General features: G+C 54.6%; 2 protein-coding genes across 3 annotated transcripts in view; one reads left to right on the plus strand and one right to left on the minus strand.

Moving 5' to 3' along the window:
• Positions 1-548: 548 nt before the first annotated feature.
• LOC115561056 (ribonucleoside-diphosphate reductase large subunit) lies at positions 549-5,085 on the plus strand. The gene is made up of 4 exons (XM_030380848.1): positions 549-786; positions 1,797-3,778; positions 4,099-4,287; positions 4,568-5,085. Exons 1-4 carry the CDS (start codon positions 768-770, stop codon positions 4,754-4,756), a joined length of 2,379 nt encoding a protein of 792 aa, XP_030236708.1. The 5' UTR covers positions 549-767; the 3' UTR covers positions 4,757-5,085.
• Positions 5,086-5,734: 649 nt separating this feature from the next.
• The window catches only part of sipa1l3 (signal-induced proliferation-associated 1 like 3), a 65,041-nt gene continuing 57,396 nt past the window's right edge, over positions 5,735-13,379 (minus strand). The window contains exons 18-24 of one of the 2 annotated variants that reach the window (XM_030380840.1): positions 12,409-12,639; positions 11,664-11,826; positions 10,607-10,784; positions 10,342-10,494; positions 9,902-10,028; positions 9,487-9,568; positions 5,735-8,480 (exon numbers count right to left, since the gene is read on the minus strand). In XM_030380840.1, coding sequence (XP_030236700.1) covers positions 8,334-8,480; positions 9,487-9,568; positions 9,902-10,028; positions 10,342-10,494; positions 10,607-10,784; positions 11,664-11,826; positions 12,409-12,639 — 1,081 coding nt within the window. In that variant the 3' untranslated portion in view covers positions 5,735-8,333. Of the gene's footprint in view, positions 8,481-9,486; positions 9,569-9,901; positions 10,029-10,335; positions 10,495-10,606; positions 10,785-11,663; positions 11,827-12,408; positions 12,640-13,379 lie in introns of both variants that reach the window. The other variant, XM_030380839.1, reaches the window with a different exon arrangement.

Below are 13,379 nucleotides of genomic sequence, written 5' to 3' on the forward strand. Positions count from 1 at the left end.
TCTACATAAACCAGTGCAATCCCAATTCACACTTCCATCAAGAACACTTTCTCTCCCCCCCCCCCCCCCCCTCTTTTTTATTTATTATATATATTATTTTAGATTATTATATTTAGACTTTATTATTTATTAAGGACCCGTCAGTGTCATCCCTCAGTTGTGTTCGAAATCGTTCCCTATTCACTCACTCACTATTCCCTATAGTGTTCATGATATAGTGCACTATATAGGGAACGAACAAACGAGAATTCGGACACTACGCTGAACATTTCTAAACGTCATTTGCGTCAGTGAATGCGCCGGGTATTTGTGTGACGCAGATGCGCCCACATTATATAAACAAACCGGGCACTCTCGAGGAAAGCTGGAGGTTGTAGTGATGTTGAATGTTACATTTCCTTGATCACGTTTTTTTTAATTAATTTTGAATGTTACATTTTCCACGTTAAATCCCAAATAAATTGTTGACACGTCTAAACGAAAGCCGGAGTCTCCATCATTAAATGTATTCGTTCTCGAGGTTATTCAGCTTCTTCTTCTCCTCCGGAAAGACACGACCGGAAGCAAAACCTTTCTGAGGCGGAGGTCCATGAGCGGAACAAGACTATTTTGATTCTCCCGCGCGGATTTATGTCTTTAAAAGCAAGAAGCGCGCCTTTCTCATTCGCGCCTTATGATCAACGTGAAGAGGGTCGCTCTCCTCTCTTTGTTATCAACTCTCCAACAACTTGGACTTAGACTTGACTAAGTCTCCTCCGGACCCCGACATGCATGTCATCAAACGAGGTGCGTATCTTCTGTCTCTGAATAATGTTGAGGTTATAAGGTTTGTTAAAAAATCTTTAACGTTACTGGCATCTGAGCCCCACCATGGATCCACCTGTGTAAGTTATACATGTATAAATAAATGTTTATACATATTCAGTTTACCTCGTTACTTTACACTGTTGTTGCATTCGAGCTGATCAGATGAACGCGGGAAAGAACCGCTTGTTAAGGTACTTTCTGTCTTTAAGTCCTCCTGAATATACGTCGTTTTGGTAGTTTAAACTACAAACAGTCTAGTAACGCAATGGTTCATTAGAGTCTAATTAACGACGTCGTTAAAGTATATCTGAGGGGTTACGGTTAGTGCGTGCTTAGTGCGACACGCTATTGCATCATTTCCTAACTGAGCGGTTCAATCTTTGAGCGGTTCAATCTTTGAGCGGTTCAATCATTGAGCGGTTCACTAACTGACAGATGTATTGAGTACTAGAGACCCCGGCTTGAGGAAAAAGTAAAGGGTAAACCTTGTTATCGAACAGCCCGGAAGCATAATTCTCACAAAGCCAAAGGGCACTTCCATCATAAGGTTTAGCACTAAGTCCCGGTTAACTTGCTCAGGTTTTATATATTAACCAGCTACTTGGAATACCCCCCAGTAGACGAATACAAGCATTTCTTATGAAAAAGAAAAAAGTGATTAGAGCCCTTTACATCGCTGAGGTCTTTGTAAATTAAAGTGTCGGGGCCCCAAACTGCTCTGGCATTGATACTGGGTTTGATATGATTCGTACAATTTTAATAATTTAGTAAGTAAAGATTATTAAAGTAAAGATTCAGCACATAAAAAAAAAATATGAATTTCAGTAAAAGCCTCACTACTCATCAAAAATATGTAATGAAGTAGGGGGAAAAAATGAATACTTCAGTGAAGTACGGATACAGCCTTTTTAGTGCTCCAAGTATAGTAGTGAAGTAGTTTAGTAGTTCCCTAACCGAACTGTTCCCTAACCTTCCCTCCTTCCTCCCAGATGGACGCCAGGAGCGCATCATGTTCGACAAGATCACGTCCCGCATCCAGAAGCTGTGCTACGGGCTGAACACGGACTTCGTGGACCCGACCCAGATCACCATGAAGGTGATCCAGGGGCTGTACAGCGGCGTGACCACGGTGGAGCTGGACACGCTGGCGGCCGAGATCACGGCCACGCTCACCACCAAGCACCCCGACTACGCCTGCCTGGCCGCCCGCATCGCCGTCTCCAACCTCCACAAGGAGACCAAGAAGGTGTTCAGCGACGTGATGGAGGACCTCTACAGCTACGTCAACCCGCTCAACGGCCGCCACTCGCCCATGATCTCCAAGGAGACGCTGGACATCGTCACGGACAACAAGGACCGCCTCAACTCCGCCATCATCTTCGACCGCGACTTCTCCTACAACTTCTTCGGCTTCAAGACGCTGGAGCGCTCGTACCTGCTGAAGATCAACGGCAAGGTGGCGGAGCGGCCGCAGCACATGCTGATGAGGGTGGCGGTGGGCATCCACAAGAGGGACATCGACGCCGCCGTGGAGACGTACAACCTGCTGTCGGAGAAGTGGTTCACGCACGCCTCGCCCACGCTGTTCAACGCCGGCACCAACCGACCGCAGCTCAGCAGCTGCTTCCTGCTGGCCATGAAGGACGACAGCATCGAGGGCATCTACGACACGCTCAAGCAGTGCGCGCTCATCTCCAAGTCGGCGGGCGGCATCGGCGTGGCGGTGAGCTGCATCCGCGCCACGGGGAGCTACATCGCCGGCACCAACGGCAACTCCAACGGCCTGGTGCCCATGCTGCGCGTGTACAACAACACGGCGCGCTACGTGGACCAGGGCGGCAACAAGCGCCCCGGGGCCTTCGCCATGTACCTGGAGCCCTGGCACGCCGACGTCTTCGAGTTCCTGGAGCTGAAGAAGAACACGGGCAAGGAGGAGCAGCGCGCCCGCGACCTGTTCTACGGCATGTGGATCCCCGACCTGTTCATGAAGAGGGTGGAGTCCAACCAGGAATGGTCCCTGATGTGCCCCAACGACTGCCCCGGGCTGGACGAGTGCTGGGGGGAGGAGTTTGAGAAGCTGTACACCGGCTACGAGGCGGCGGGCAAGGCCAAGCGCGTGGTGAAGGCACAGCAGGTGTGGCACGCCATCATCGAGTCGCAGACGGAGACGGGCACGCCCTACATGCTCTACAAGGACGCCTGCAACCGCAAGAGCAACCAGCAGAACCTGGGCTGCATCAAGTCCAGCAACCTGTGCACGGAGATCATCGAGTACACCAGCGGGGACGAGGTCGCCGTGTGCAACCTGGCCTCCATCGCGCTCAACATGTACGTGACGGCCGAGCGCACCTTCGACTTCAAGAAGCTGGCCAGCGTCACCAAGGTGATCGTGAAGAACCTCAACAAGATCATCGAGGTCAACTTCTACCCGGTGCCGGAGGGCGAGAGGTCGAACAAGCGGCACCGGCCTATCGGCATCGGCGTGCAGGGCCTGGCCGACGCCTTCATCCTGATGCGCTACCCCTTCGAGAGCCCGGAGGCCCAGCTCCTCAACAGGCACATCTTCGAGACCATCTACCACGCGGCGCTGGAGTCGAGCTGCGAGCAGGCGGCGGAGCTGGGGCCGTACGAGACGTACCCGGGCTGCCCCGTCAGCAAGGGGGTGCTGCAGTACGACATGTGGGGCGTGACCCCCACCGACCTCTGGGACTGGAAGCTGCTCAAGGAGAAGATCGCCAAGCACGGCGTGAGGAACAGCCTGCTGCTGGCGCCCATGCCCACCGCCTCCACGGCACAGATCCTGGGCAACAACGAGTCCATCGAGCCCTACACCAGCAACCTGTACACCCGCAGGGTGCTCTCGGGAGAGTTCCAGATCATCAACCCCCACATGCTGAAGGACCTCACGGAGAGGGGGCTGTGGAGCGAGGAGATGAAGAACCAGCTCATCGCGCAGAACGGATCCATTCAGGTAGAGGCTGCACCTAGCGCGCAACACACGCATGACACTCACACACACCACACACACACACACACACACACACACACACACACACACACACACACACACACACACACACACACACACACACACACACCTAAAACACACACACACACACCTATACGTGCTGCGCTGCCACCCCCCCCCCGCACGTTTAGATGTGTGTGTGTGTGTGCGCACACACACATCTAAACCTAAACACACACACATCCAAACGCACACACACCTAACCACACTTATTCTGCCGTGCTGTATGTTGACCTCATGCCTCCGCCGCTGTCCCCCTGCAGGCCATCTCTGGGATCCCGGCGGACCTGAAGGAGCTCTACAAGACGGTGTGGGAGATCTCCCAGAAGACCATCCTGAAGATGGCCGCGGACCGCGGGGCCTACATCGACCAGAGCCAGTCGCTCAACATCCACATCGCAGAGCCCAACTACGGCAAGCTGACCAGCATGCACTTCTACGGCTGGAAACAGGTGAGTCCCCTCCACTATCCCCTGGATTAACCTTTAATAGATCAGCTCTTAAAGGGCTGATGTCACGCCACCAGGTGTGAGTGTGATGAGGCATTACAAGCCATAGGAAGTCTGCCCTTTCCTGTGTGTCCGCATAGCTGTACGATGGATGGCCCACGAGTGAGGTCACGAGGGCACAGGGAAAGGCCGGTTCTCAAACGGCTTGTAATGACATCACCCCCTAACGTACCCGCTCAAGAGCTTCAGGACACGTTAAGAGACGAGTCTCTCCCCCCTCCAGGGCCTGAAGACCGGCATGTACTACCTGCGGACGAAGCCGGCCGCAGCGCCCATCCAGTTCACGCTGAACAAGGACATGCTGAAGGAGGAGGCCCCGGCGGAGACAGCCGAGGAGGCCAAGGAGCGCAACACAGCCGCCATGGTCTGCTCCCTGGAGAACCGCGACGACTGCCTCATGTGTGGCTCCTAGTGCTCACTGAGGGAGGGGCTGTCACTGAGGGAGGGGCCGTCACTGAGGGGGGGAGGAGCCATCACTGAGGGGAGGAGCCATCACTGAGGGGGGGAGGGGCTGTCACTGAGGGTAGGAGCCATCACTGAGGGGAGGAGCCATCACTGGGGGGTTGCTCTATGAAATTTCCACTTCCATGCACTCCTATGAATTGTATATTTATCAAGGGTTCAATAGTCACTTTTTTTAACGTTCGAAGAACTCTAGTTTGAGAAATCTTTGGGAAAAAAATATTAATCTGATTCTGTTTGTTATTGCTTTTGTTCTATAATAAAACTAAAATGCAGCAATTGGTTCTGAAGTTATTTGGGAGGAATGAAAGCAGCAGAGCAATGAACTTAAACAGCTCAGTTCTACTACAGCAAGCGGCTACTACCTGAACACGCATCTTCTCCACGTGGTGTCTACGTGAACAGGTAAAGACTGCAGGTCCTGTTAAACAGACGGGCAGATTACGTGATCAGAACCAGTCTTCACCAGCTGGGCCCAGGGGGTTTAGCCGCTGGTAAGGCCGGAAACGTGACTATCTGCTGCTCATCATTAGAAAGCCATCACTATGCGCTTGTGCTTAAAGGGGATGTATCGCAATGGCGAGGCGCACACAGCTTTTGGCCGTGTTCGGTAAGGGCGGGCAAAGCAGAAAGGGGAGGTAATATGATAATTCCAGATCGGCGCGTCTGAACTGTTTCTTCAAAGGCAGAGCAGGCTACCTAGTGCTCGTTACACCTATCTCCATTTCTAGCTACTAGGGACGCATAGGTAGGCAAGAGAAACTCATTGTTAGATTACCAAGATTATTTTTTTTAAATCGGTGAGCTCACTTTAATACTTACGCATAAAGGGAACCTTAAAGCGAACTTTTAATTCTTGATCTGATATTTTACGGTTCACCCACCCTCTTGTCGTTCACTACGATGAGGAAATGAAACACCAGAGAAATGCTTTTTTAAATATATTTTCTTATAAAATAATGAAAACATAATTTACACTTTAAATGTACACTCATTGATACAACCCCAAGCAAAACAAAGTTCAATCTAACACGTTTTAACTTCGGCCAGACGTCACAGAGCATACAATGGAATCGACACAGTACCCTCTCATCTTCACTATTTTGTTATCAGATCCAAAAGTGGCCAATGTCTTTAAAAATAAATTATCAAAATATTAAACATCTAAAAAAGAAGCTTGTCTTGATGCATTACTGTGATCTGTGCAATACGGCTGCACTGCGCTATGCTCCACGCTCAGGTAATCATTAGCATCCATCGATTTGTATACAAAAACCAAAAAAAAGCATTGCCCCACCACATGCAAAGAAAACTAACGATTAAGACATTTATAAAAAACAAATCAACACCTATTAAGCTGCTTGGTTCAAAGTCGTTCCCCGTCCAAGAAACAGTAAGAATGTAGAAGATTTTAAAAGGATGCGTGTTGACACTTGACTTAACATCTCGCTCAATCTGCAATCCCCAAATCCAAAGAATATCAACTCCAGTAAAAAACCCTTCTGAACCAGAACCCATCTTGCAGGAAATCACCTTCTCGGACCCAATCCTCCTCTTCGAATAAGAACAACAGTGTTTTGTAATGAATCAAATCTGTCAAAATTGATCGAAGCCTGAATCCCGGCCAAACTCTCACCACCTCCGAGGGTTTGTGAGCCTGTCCTGTCGGAAGCCTCGCTCGGAGCCCCAGAGACGGGTAGGATCGGCGGACCAGGGGACTCGAACACAGTGATTCCACGCGTATAAATATCAAGTCTTCCAAAAAGGTGGAGAGGGGAAAAGTCTCGTGTCCACCGAGTCTTCTCTGTCCTTCCCAGGATCAGAGAGAACGTGGATTGGTGCGTTGCCATCTATGAGTTGGGTGGGCGTCGTCCTGAGAGGGTTGGGGGCGGAGCTCCAGTTTGATCCGGTGGGGTTGTGACAGGGTGAATCGTCCACGGGGGTGTAGACATGAACAGTACAAGTGAGAGTAAAACGCACCCCAGCTGAGATTTCTGGAAAGCTTTTCATTCAGTACCAGTTTTTTTTGATTAAACACAAAATACATTTCTGTATTAAAAATAAAATATCATATATAAGTAGGGTATTGTCAAACGGGCTAGCAGTATAAATAGCGTATTTTATGATCGTTTAGGTTAAGGACTTAGAAAACACTCAGTCGCACTTCATTCTCTCATCAGCCACTCAACGGATATGTACACGAAGACACTGAAGCTACGGTCTCTAACTGAAGACCACGCAGAACTTCAGTTTGTACAACACCATGTACTCTCATATTTGTTCATTTTCATTGGTTCTTTTTGATTATAGAAAACAATTGTCCCTTGTCATAAAGTCCGGTTCCAAAGACCCTCCGAAATCGGACGACAGGACGTAAAACAGAGAGAGAAACAACATCTGGAGAATCGAGATTAAGATTAACTGTGGAAATCCACCAGATCCGGCATCACTGAGCTCATGACATCAATTCGCTTCCCGCTCGCTACACAAGCTGATGGCTTGTGTGTCACCAGTATGCATCTCTCTCTCACACACGCGCACACACACACACACACACACACACACACACACACACACACACACACACACACACACACACACACACACACACACACACACACACACACACACACACACCCCAGCTGACTTGCATCAGAACAGTATTAGGCCTTCCTCAGATAATGAGTCTTCCCCTACTCCTACGTCCCTGGGCTCTGAGCGTATAGATATATAGATGTACAGTAAGCATTACAGTATAGAAAAATAAACAGGTATAGCCAGAGGACAGCCTGGAGAGACATATTGAAGACCATTTTGGTGGAGCGCGGAGAGAGGGTGTGCGTGTGTGTGGGTGGAGAGGGGGGGGGCACAATAGGCGTGTTTAAAGTGTTGGGCTCACATTTACAAAATATTTATATATTTTTGTCCTCCCTTTTAAAAGTTCTTCGTAGTTCTCTCCTGTTTAAGGCGGTCCAGTTTAAAGTGGAGGGAGGAATCTAGCAGGAGAGTCAACGTGTTGAACAGCGCATTACTGCAGCTTAAAACCAGTCCTCATGTCTAGAGGGACTCCAGCTTTAAACCAGTCCTCATATCTAGAGGGACTCCATCTTTAAACCAGTCCTCATATCTAGAGGGACTCCATCTTTAAACCAGTCCTCATGTCTAGAGGGACTCCATCTTTAAACCAGTCCTCATATCTAGTGGGACTCCATCTTTAAACCAGTCCTCATGTCTAGAGGGACTCCAGCTTTAAACCAGTCCTCATATCTAGTGGGACTCCATCTTTAAACCAGTCCTCATATCTAGAGGGACTCCATCTTTAAACCAGTCCTCATGTCTAGAGGGACTCCAGCTTTAAACCAGTCCTCATGTCTATAGGGACTCCAGCTTTAAACCAGTCCTCATATCTAGTGGGACTCCATCTTTAAACCAGTCTCCGTCAGCGTCTTCCAAAATCCTCTCCTCCGACATCGCCGGCGTCCTGGTGTGTGAGGTCACTTCCTGTCGGGCTGCGGGCCGGTGTGAGGTCACATCCTGTCGGGCTGCGGGCTGGCGAACAGCATGCTGAACTTGCGGAGCTGCTCGCTGGCGGAGGAGCTCTCCTCCTGCAGCCGCTGGTTGTTCTGACGGAGGTCCGCCATCTCCGCCATCAGCACCACCTTGTCCTTCTTCTCCTGCAGGGTTGGATGGTAAACGGACCGCATTTATACCAGCGGCCACTCAAAGCGCTTTACGATACCGCCTCACGTTCACCTAATCATGCACACATTCACACACCGACGGCGGAGTCAGCCAATCAGGGCAGAGGACAGAGGGCTCCGACCTTCTCCTGCTCCTCTAAGAGGAGGACGGAGAGGAGGAGGGGAGGACCCCTAGAGGAGCTGGAGGAGGAGGGGAGGACCCCCCCTAGAGGAGCTGGAGGAGGAGGGGAGGACCCCCCCTAGAGGAGCTGGAGGAGGAGGGGAGGACCCCCCCTAGAGGAGCTGGAGGAGGAGGGGAGGACCCCCCCTAGAGGAGCTGGAGGAGGAGGGGAGGACCCCCCCTAGAGGAGCTGGAAGAGGACGGGAGGACCCCCCCTAGAGGAGCTGGAGGAAGAGGGGAGGACCCCCCCTAGAGGAGCTGGAGGAGGAGGGGAGGACCCCTAGAGGAGCTAGAAGAGGACGGGAGGACCCCCCCTAGAGGAGCTGGAGGAGGAGGGGAGGACCCCCCCTAGAGGAGCTGGAGGAGGAGGGGAGGACCCCCCCTAGAGGAGCTGGAGGAGGAGGGGAGGACCCCCCCTAGAGGAGCTGGAGGAGGAGGGGAGGACCCCCCCTAGAGGAGCTGGAGGAGGAGGGGAGGACCCCTAGAGGAGCTAGAAAAGGACGGGAGGACCCCTAGAGGAGCTGGAGGAGGAGGGGAGGACCCCTCCTAGAGGAGCTGGAGGAGGAGGGGAGGACCCCCCCTAGAGGAGCTGGAGGAGGAGGGGAGGACCCCCCCTAGAGGAGCTGGAGGAGGAGGGGAGGACCCCTAGAGGAGCTAGAAGAGGACGGGAGGACCCCCCCTAGAGGAGCTGGAGGAGGAGGGGAGGACCCCCCCTAGAGGAGCTGGAGGAGGAGGGGAGGACCCCCCCTAGAGGAGCTGGAGGAAGAGGGGAGGACCCCCCCTAGAGGAGCTGGAGGAGGACAGAGGGCGGTCTCCTACCTTCTCCAGGTCGGTGTTGAGCTGCCTCAGCTTCACCTCCAGGTGGTGCAGGCGTCCTGGCAGGTCGTGGTTCACCTCGTCGCTGAGGAGACACACGCAGTAACATGAAGGGATGAACGAGACTCTGTGGTTCAGGGGTCCTCTACTCAGTCCTCAGACCCACAGGGCAGTACCGGCTTCAGCCGCCAGGTGGCAGCGTTGGTGTGCGTGTGTAATGAGTTTTCACTGCAGAAGAAGAGCTCTAACATTATCTCACCGTCAGGGGATAGAAACAAACCTAAGGATAACTTAGTCGTTATAACCCTTGGTGTGTGTGTGTGTGTGTGTGTGTGTGTGTGTGTGTGTGTGTGTGTGTGTGTGTGTGTGTGTGTGTGTGTGTGTGTGTGTGTGTGTGTGTGTGTGTGCGCGCCCCTACCCGCTGAAGGTGGGCGTGGTCCGCGGCGTCTGCGGCGTCTGGAACTGGACCGGACTGACGGACGGACGCAGGTCCTGACCTCCGACCGGAGGCTCCGTCAGCGAGAAGAGAGACACCGCCCTCTGAACTGCACGCACACACACACACACACACACACACACACACACACACGAGACAGACACACACACACGAACACACAAGAGAGACACGCACACACACACAAATTAGCTGTAGCACAACCAGGTCCATGGTGTTTGTTTGTTGCCGTAGAGACACACTGGGTAACACACACACACACACACACACACACACACACACACACTCCCTCACCCCCTCACTCCCCCCCCCCCCTCCCGTATCATCCCTGCGTGGCTTAGCCCCGGTGCGGCGGTGCTAAAGGGTCGGAGGTCAGAGGTCAAAGGGGGCGTCCTCACCCTCACCTTCGTAGGCGCGGGCGGCGCTGACCAGGCTGGTCCACTCCAGCCCCCCCCCGCTGGTGTCCGGGAGCGGCATCAGCCCCGGGTCCAGCCGCCGCAGGGGGGGCACCTGGTCCCGCCCCTCCACCAGGGAGAGCTCCGAGGAGGAGAGGGCCGCTGGGGGGGGGGGGGGGGGAGAGAGTGAGTTAACTCTGATCTGCCGGCTGGTGGTTGGCCCCCCCTGGAGGTTAGATCACCCCCCCCCCGTCCCAGTGTCCCCCCCGCTCACCTTTCTTGGCCCCCTGGCCCCCGGGGGGGGGCCCGTGGGGCTTGCGGGTGGGCAGGGTGCAGGTGAATAGGACGTCGGCGGGGGCGCCCACGCTCTCCGCCGCCGCGTAGCTGGCGTCGCGGCGCCCGCTGCACAGCGACTCGTCGGAGAAGGTCCTCTGGAGGGGGCGCCTGGGGGACTGGGGGGGGGAGAGGGGGAGAGGGGGGGAGAGTGGGGAGAGGGGGGGAGAGAGAGGGAGGGTGAGGTGACCCTCCAGATTGAGGACCGCCGGCGGGACCGACCCTTCTCTGAGTTACTACGAGTTCATCTTCAGTCTAAGTGTGAATCCCCCTCCTGGCTCTGTACCGCGACTCTCTGGGGGGGGGTACGTACGGTGTCTCTCTGGGGGGGGGTACGGTGTCTCTCTGGGGGGGGGTACGGTGTCTCTCTGGGGGGGGGGTACGGTGTCTCTCTCTGGGGGGGGGGGGGTACGTACGGTGTCTCTCTCTGGGGGGGGGGTACGTACGGTGTCTCTCGGGGGGGGGGGGTACGGTGTCTATCTGGGGGGGGGTACGTACGGTGTCTCTCTCTGGGGGGGGGTACGGTCTTTCTCTCTGGGGGGGGGGTACGTACGGTGTCTCTCGGGGGGGGGGGTACAGTGTCTCTCTCGGGGGGGGTACAGTGTCTCTCTGGGGGGGGGGTACAGTGTCTCTCTGGGGGGGGGGTACGTACGGTGTCTCTCTGGGGGGGGTACGGTGTCTCTCTCTGGGGGGGGTATGTATGGTGTCTCTCTGGGGGGGGGGGTACGGTCTTTCTCTCTGGGGGGGGGGTACGTACGGTGTCTCTCTCTGGGGGGGGGGGTACGGTCTTTTCTCTCTGGGGGGGGGGGTACGTACGGTGTCTCTCGGGGGGGGGTACAGTGTCTCTCTCGGGGGGGGGGGTACGTACGGTGTCTCTCTGGGGGGGGGGGGGTACGGTGTCTCTCGGGGGGGGGGGGGGGTACGGTGTCTCTCTGGGGGGGGGTACGGTGTCTCTCTGGGGGGGGGGGTACGGTGTCTCTCGGGGGGGGGGTACGTACGGTGTCTCTCGGGGGGGCGTCGACCGGGTAGTCCATGATGATGAGCTTCTTCAGGTCGTCCTCCACGGTGCTCTTGTAGGTCCTCCGCGGGGAGCGCAGGTCCCTCAGCGACGCCCGCAGACGCGGCTGGCCGAACACGTTCTTGGAGTTCAGCTCCACCTGCCTGGGGGGGGTCAAGTTGCATTAACTGAAGTTCAACCTCTGTGCCTGCCCTTTACAAGCGGCGCGATCAGCCGCCCGCACGCCGGCCTTCCCAGAACCCCTGCCCCACGGGAGCACGTGTCCAGAAGAGTCCGATATAAGGGACGAGGTGAGGGTCCCATTGGAGGCCACGTGCTTGGTGGGGCCTGAAGCATTAGTTTACAGGTTGCTAAAGGTCCAATGGAATGCCACCAGGTGTGGTGTGATTAGCTGCTAAAAGCCGTTTTGGAAATCTGCCCCTTATGACATCACAGGTGGGCGTGTCCACCTAGATGTGTGACGGATGGATGAACAACGTTGGCTACAGTCCACTGGGCGGGCTGGTAGACGGATCTATCCAGCACACATCTAGGTGGACACGCCCACCTGTGATGTCATAAGGGGCAGATTTCCAAAACGGCTCGTACCGGCTAATCACAACACACCTGGTATCATGCCATGGGACCTTTAATGTAAAGGAATATAAAGAGGACTACTTTCCACCTAGTTGGCTAAGTAGTACCAGTTGTAGTTAAGTTATAGAATAATACGGTGCTAGACTTACTTCTTGCTGCCGTTGTCAGAGCTGGAGGTCGTGGGGATGACCAGGCCGGAGAGGCCGTTGTCCTCCGGTTGCCACGCCGACGTCCTGCTCTTCCCGTAGAAGCTTTTGGGGGCGGAGCTGGAGAGGGGGGCGGAGTTCAGCAGGGCCAGGGTGGGCGTGGCCGCGGAGGCTCTGGCGGGACGGCCCTGGTTGGAGGAGGGTGTCTGGTACCCCTGGGGGGTGTAGCAGCCCCTGGGGGGGGGGGGGGGGAGAGACGGGGTCAACCGGGACTTCGGGGTACCGGGGAACCCATTAGAGCCCCTCAACGGAGGAGACTCACGACTCACTGGATCAGAGCTCACCTGGACTCTGCAGAGACCAGGTGAGCTCACGTCCCCGGTGGAAATCAGGCTTTACAGTATTAGGGGGGGGGAGGAGTCCTCCCCCCCCCTAATACTGTAAAGCCTGATTTCCACCGGGGACGTCTTGGCTGCGGTCACCGCAGCAGATCGCTGCCCCTCTAATCAATGAGACCATTCCCACCGGGCGCGGCTGCGGGACGTCTCAGCAGCGTCCCAGGAGCAGCTCGCCGCGCCGCAGCGCTATCGTTCCGTTAGCGCACTTCCATTTGTGACGCGAGCCGTTGCTGAACCGCGACAATTTCAACATGGACGACCAGAGACTGATTGTCGAAGTGGAGCAACATAAAATCATTTATGAAATAAATCATCCTTTTTATAAGGACCATGCCAGAAAGGACAAAGCCTGGCATTTAATGGCAGTAGTTTTGGGAGTGGAAGGTGAGTACATTAGGTTTAGGATTATCGCGTGATCTCGTGTGATTACTTCTGGCTCGCAAGGCAGCGCTACGCTGCCGTTACGCGCCCGGTGGAAATTGACGCAGAGTTCGCAGCCGTTCCGCGGCGCGTGCGTCACAACAAAGTACAAAGTAGAATGCACATAAACACATGGTTACATCTCCCAGACCAACG

Source organism: Gadus morhua, chromosome 16, assembly GCF_902167405.1.
Source record: "Gadus morhua chromosome 16, gadMor3.0, whole genome shotgun sequence".
In the NCBI taxonomy this organism is placed as follows: domain Eukaryota; kingdom Metazoa; phylum Chordata; class Actinopteri; order Gadiformes; family Gadidae; genus Gadus; species Gadus morhua.

Excerpts from the sequence above, each read along its gene's own strand:
- LOC115561056 (XM_030380848.1), top strand. Across the intron at positions 3,779-4,098 it reads CGCAGAACGGATCCATTCAG|GCCATCTCTGGGATCCCGGC; the intron begins GTAGAGGCTGCA and ends GTCCCCCTGCAG. Across the intron at positions 4,288-4,567 it reads ACTTCTACGGCTGGAAACAG|GGCCTGAAGACCGGCATGTA; the intron begins GTGAGTCCCCTC and ends TCCCCCCTCCAG.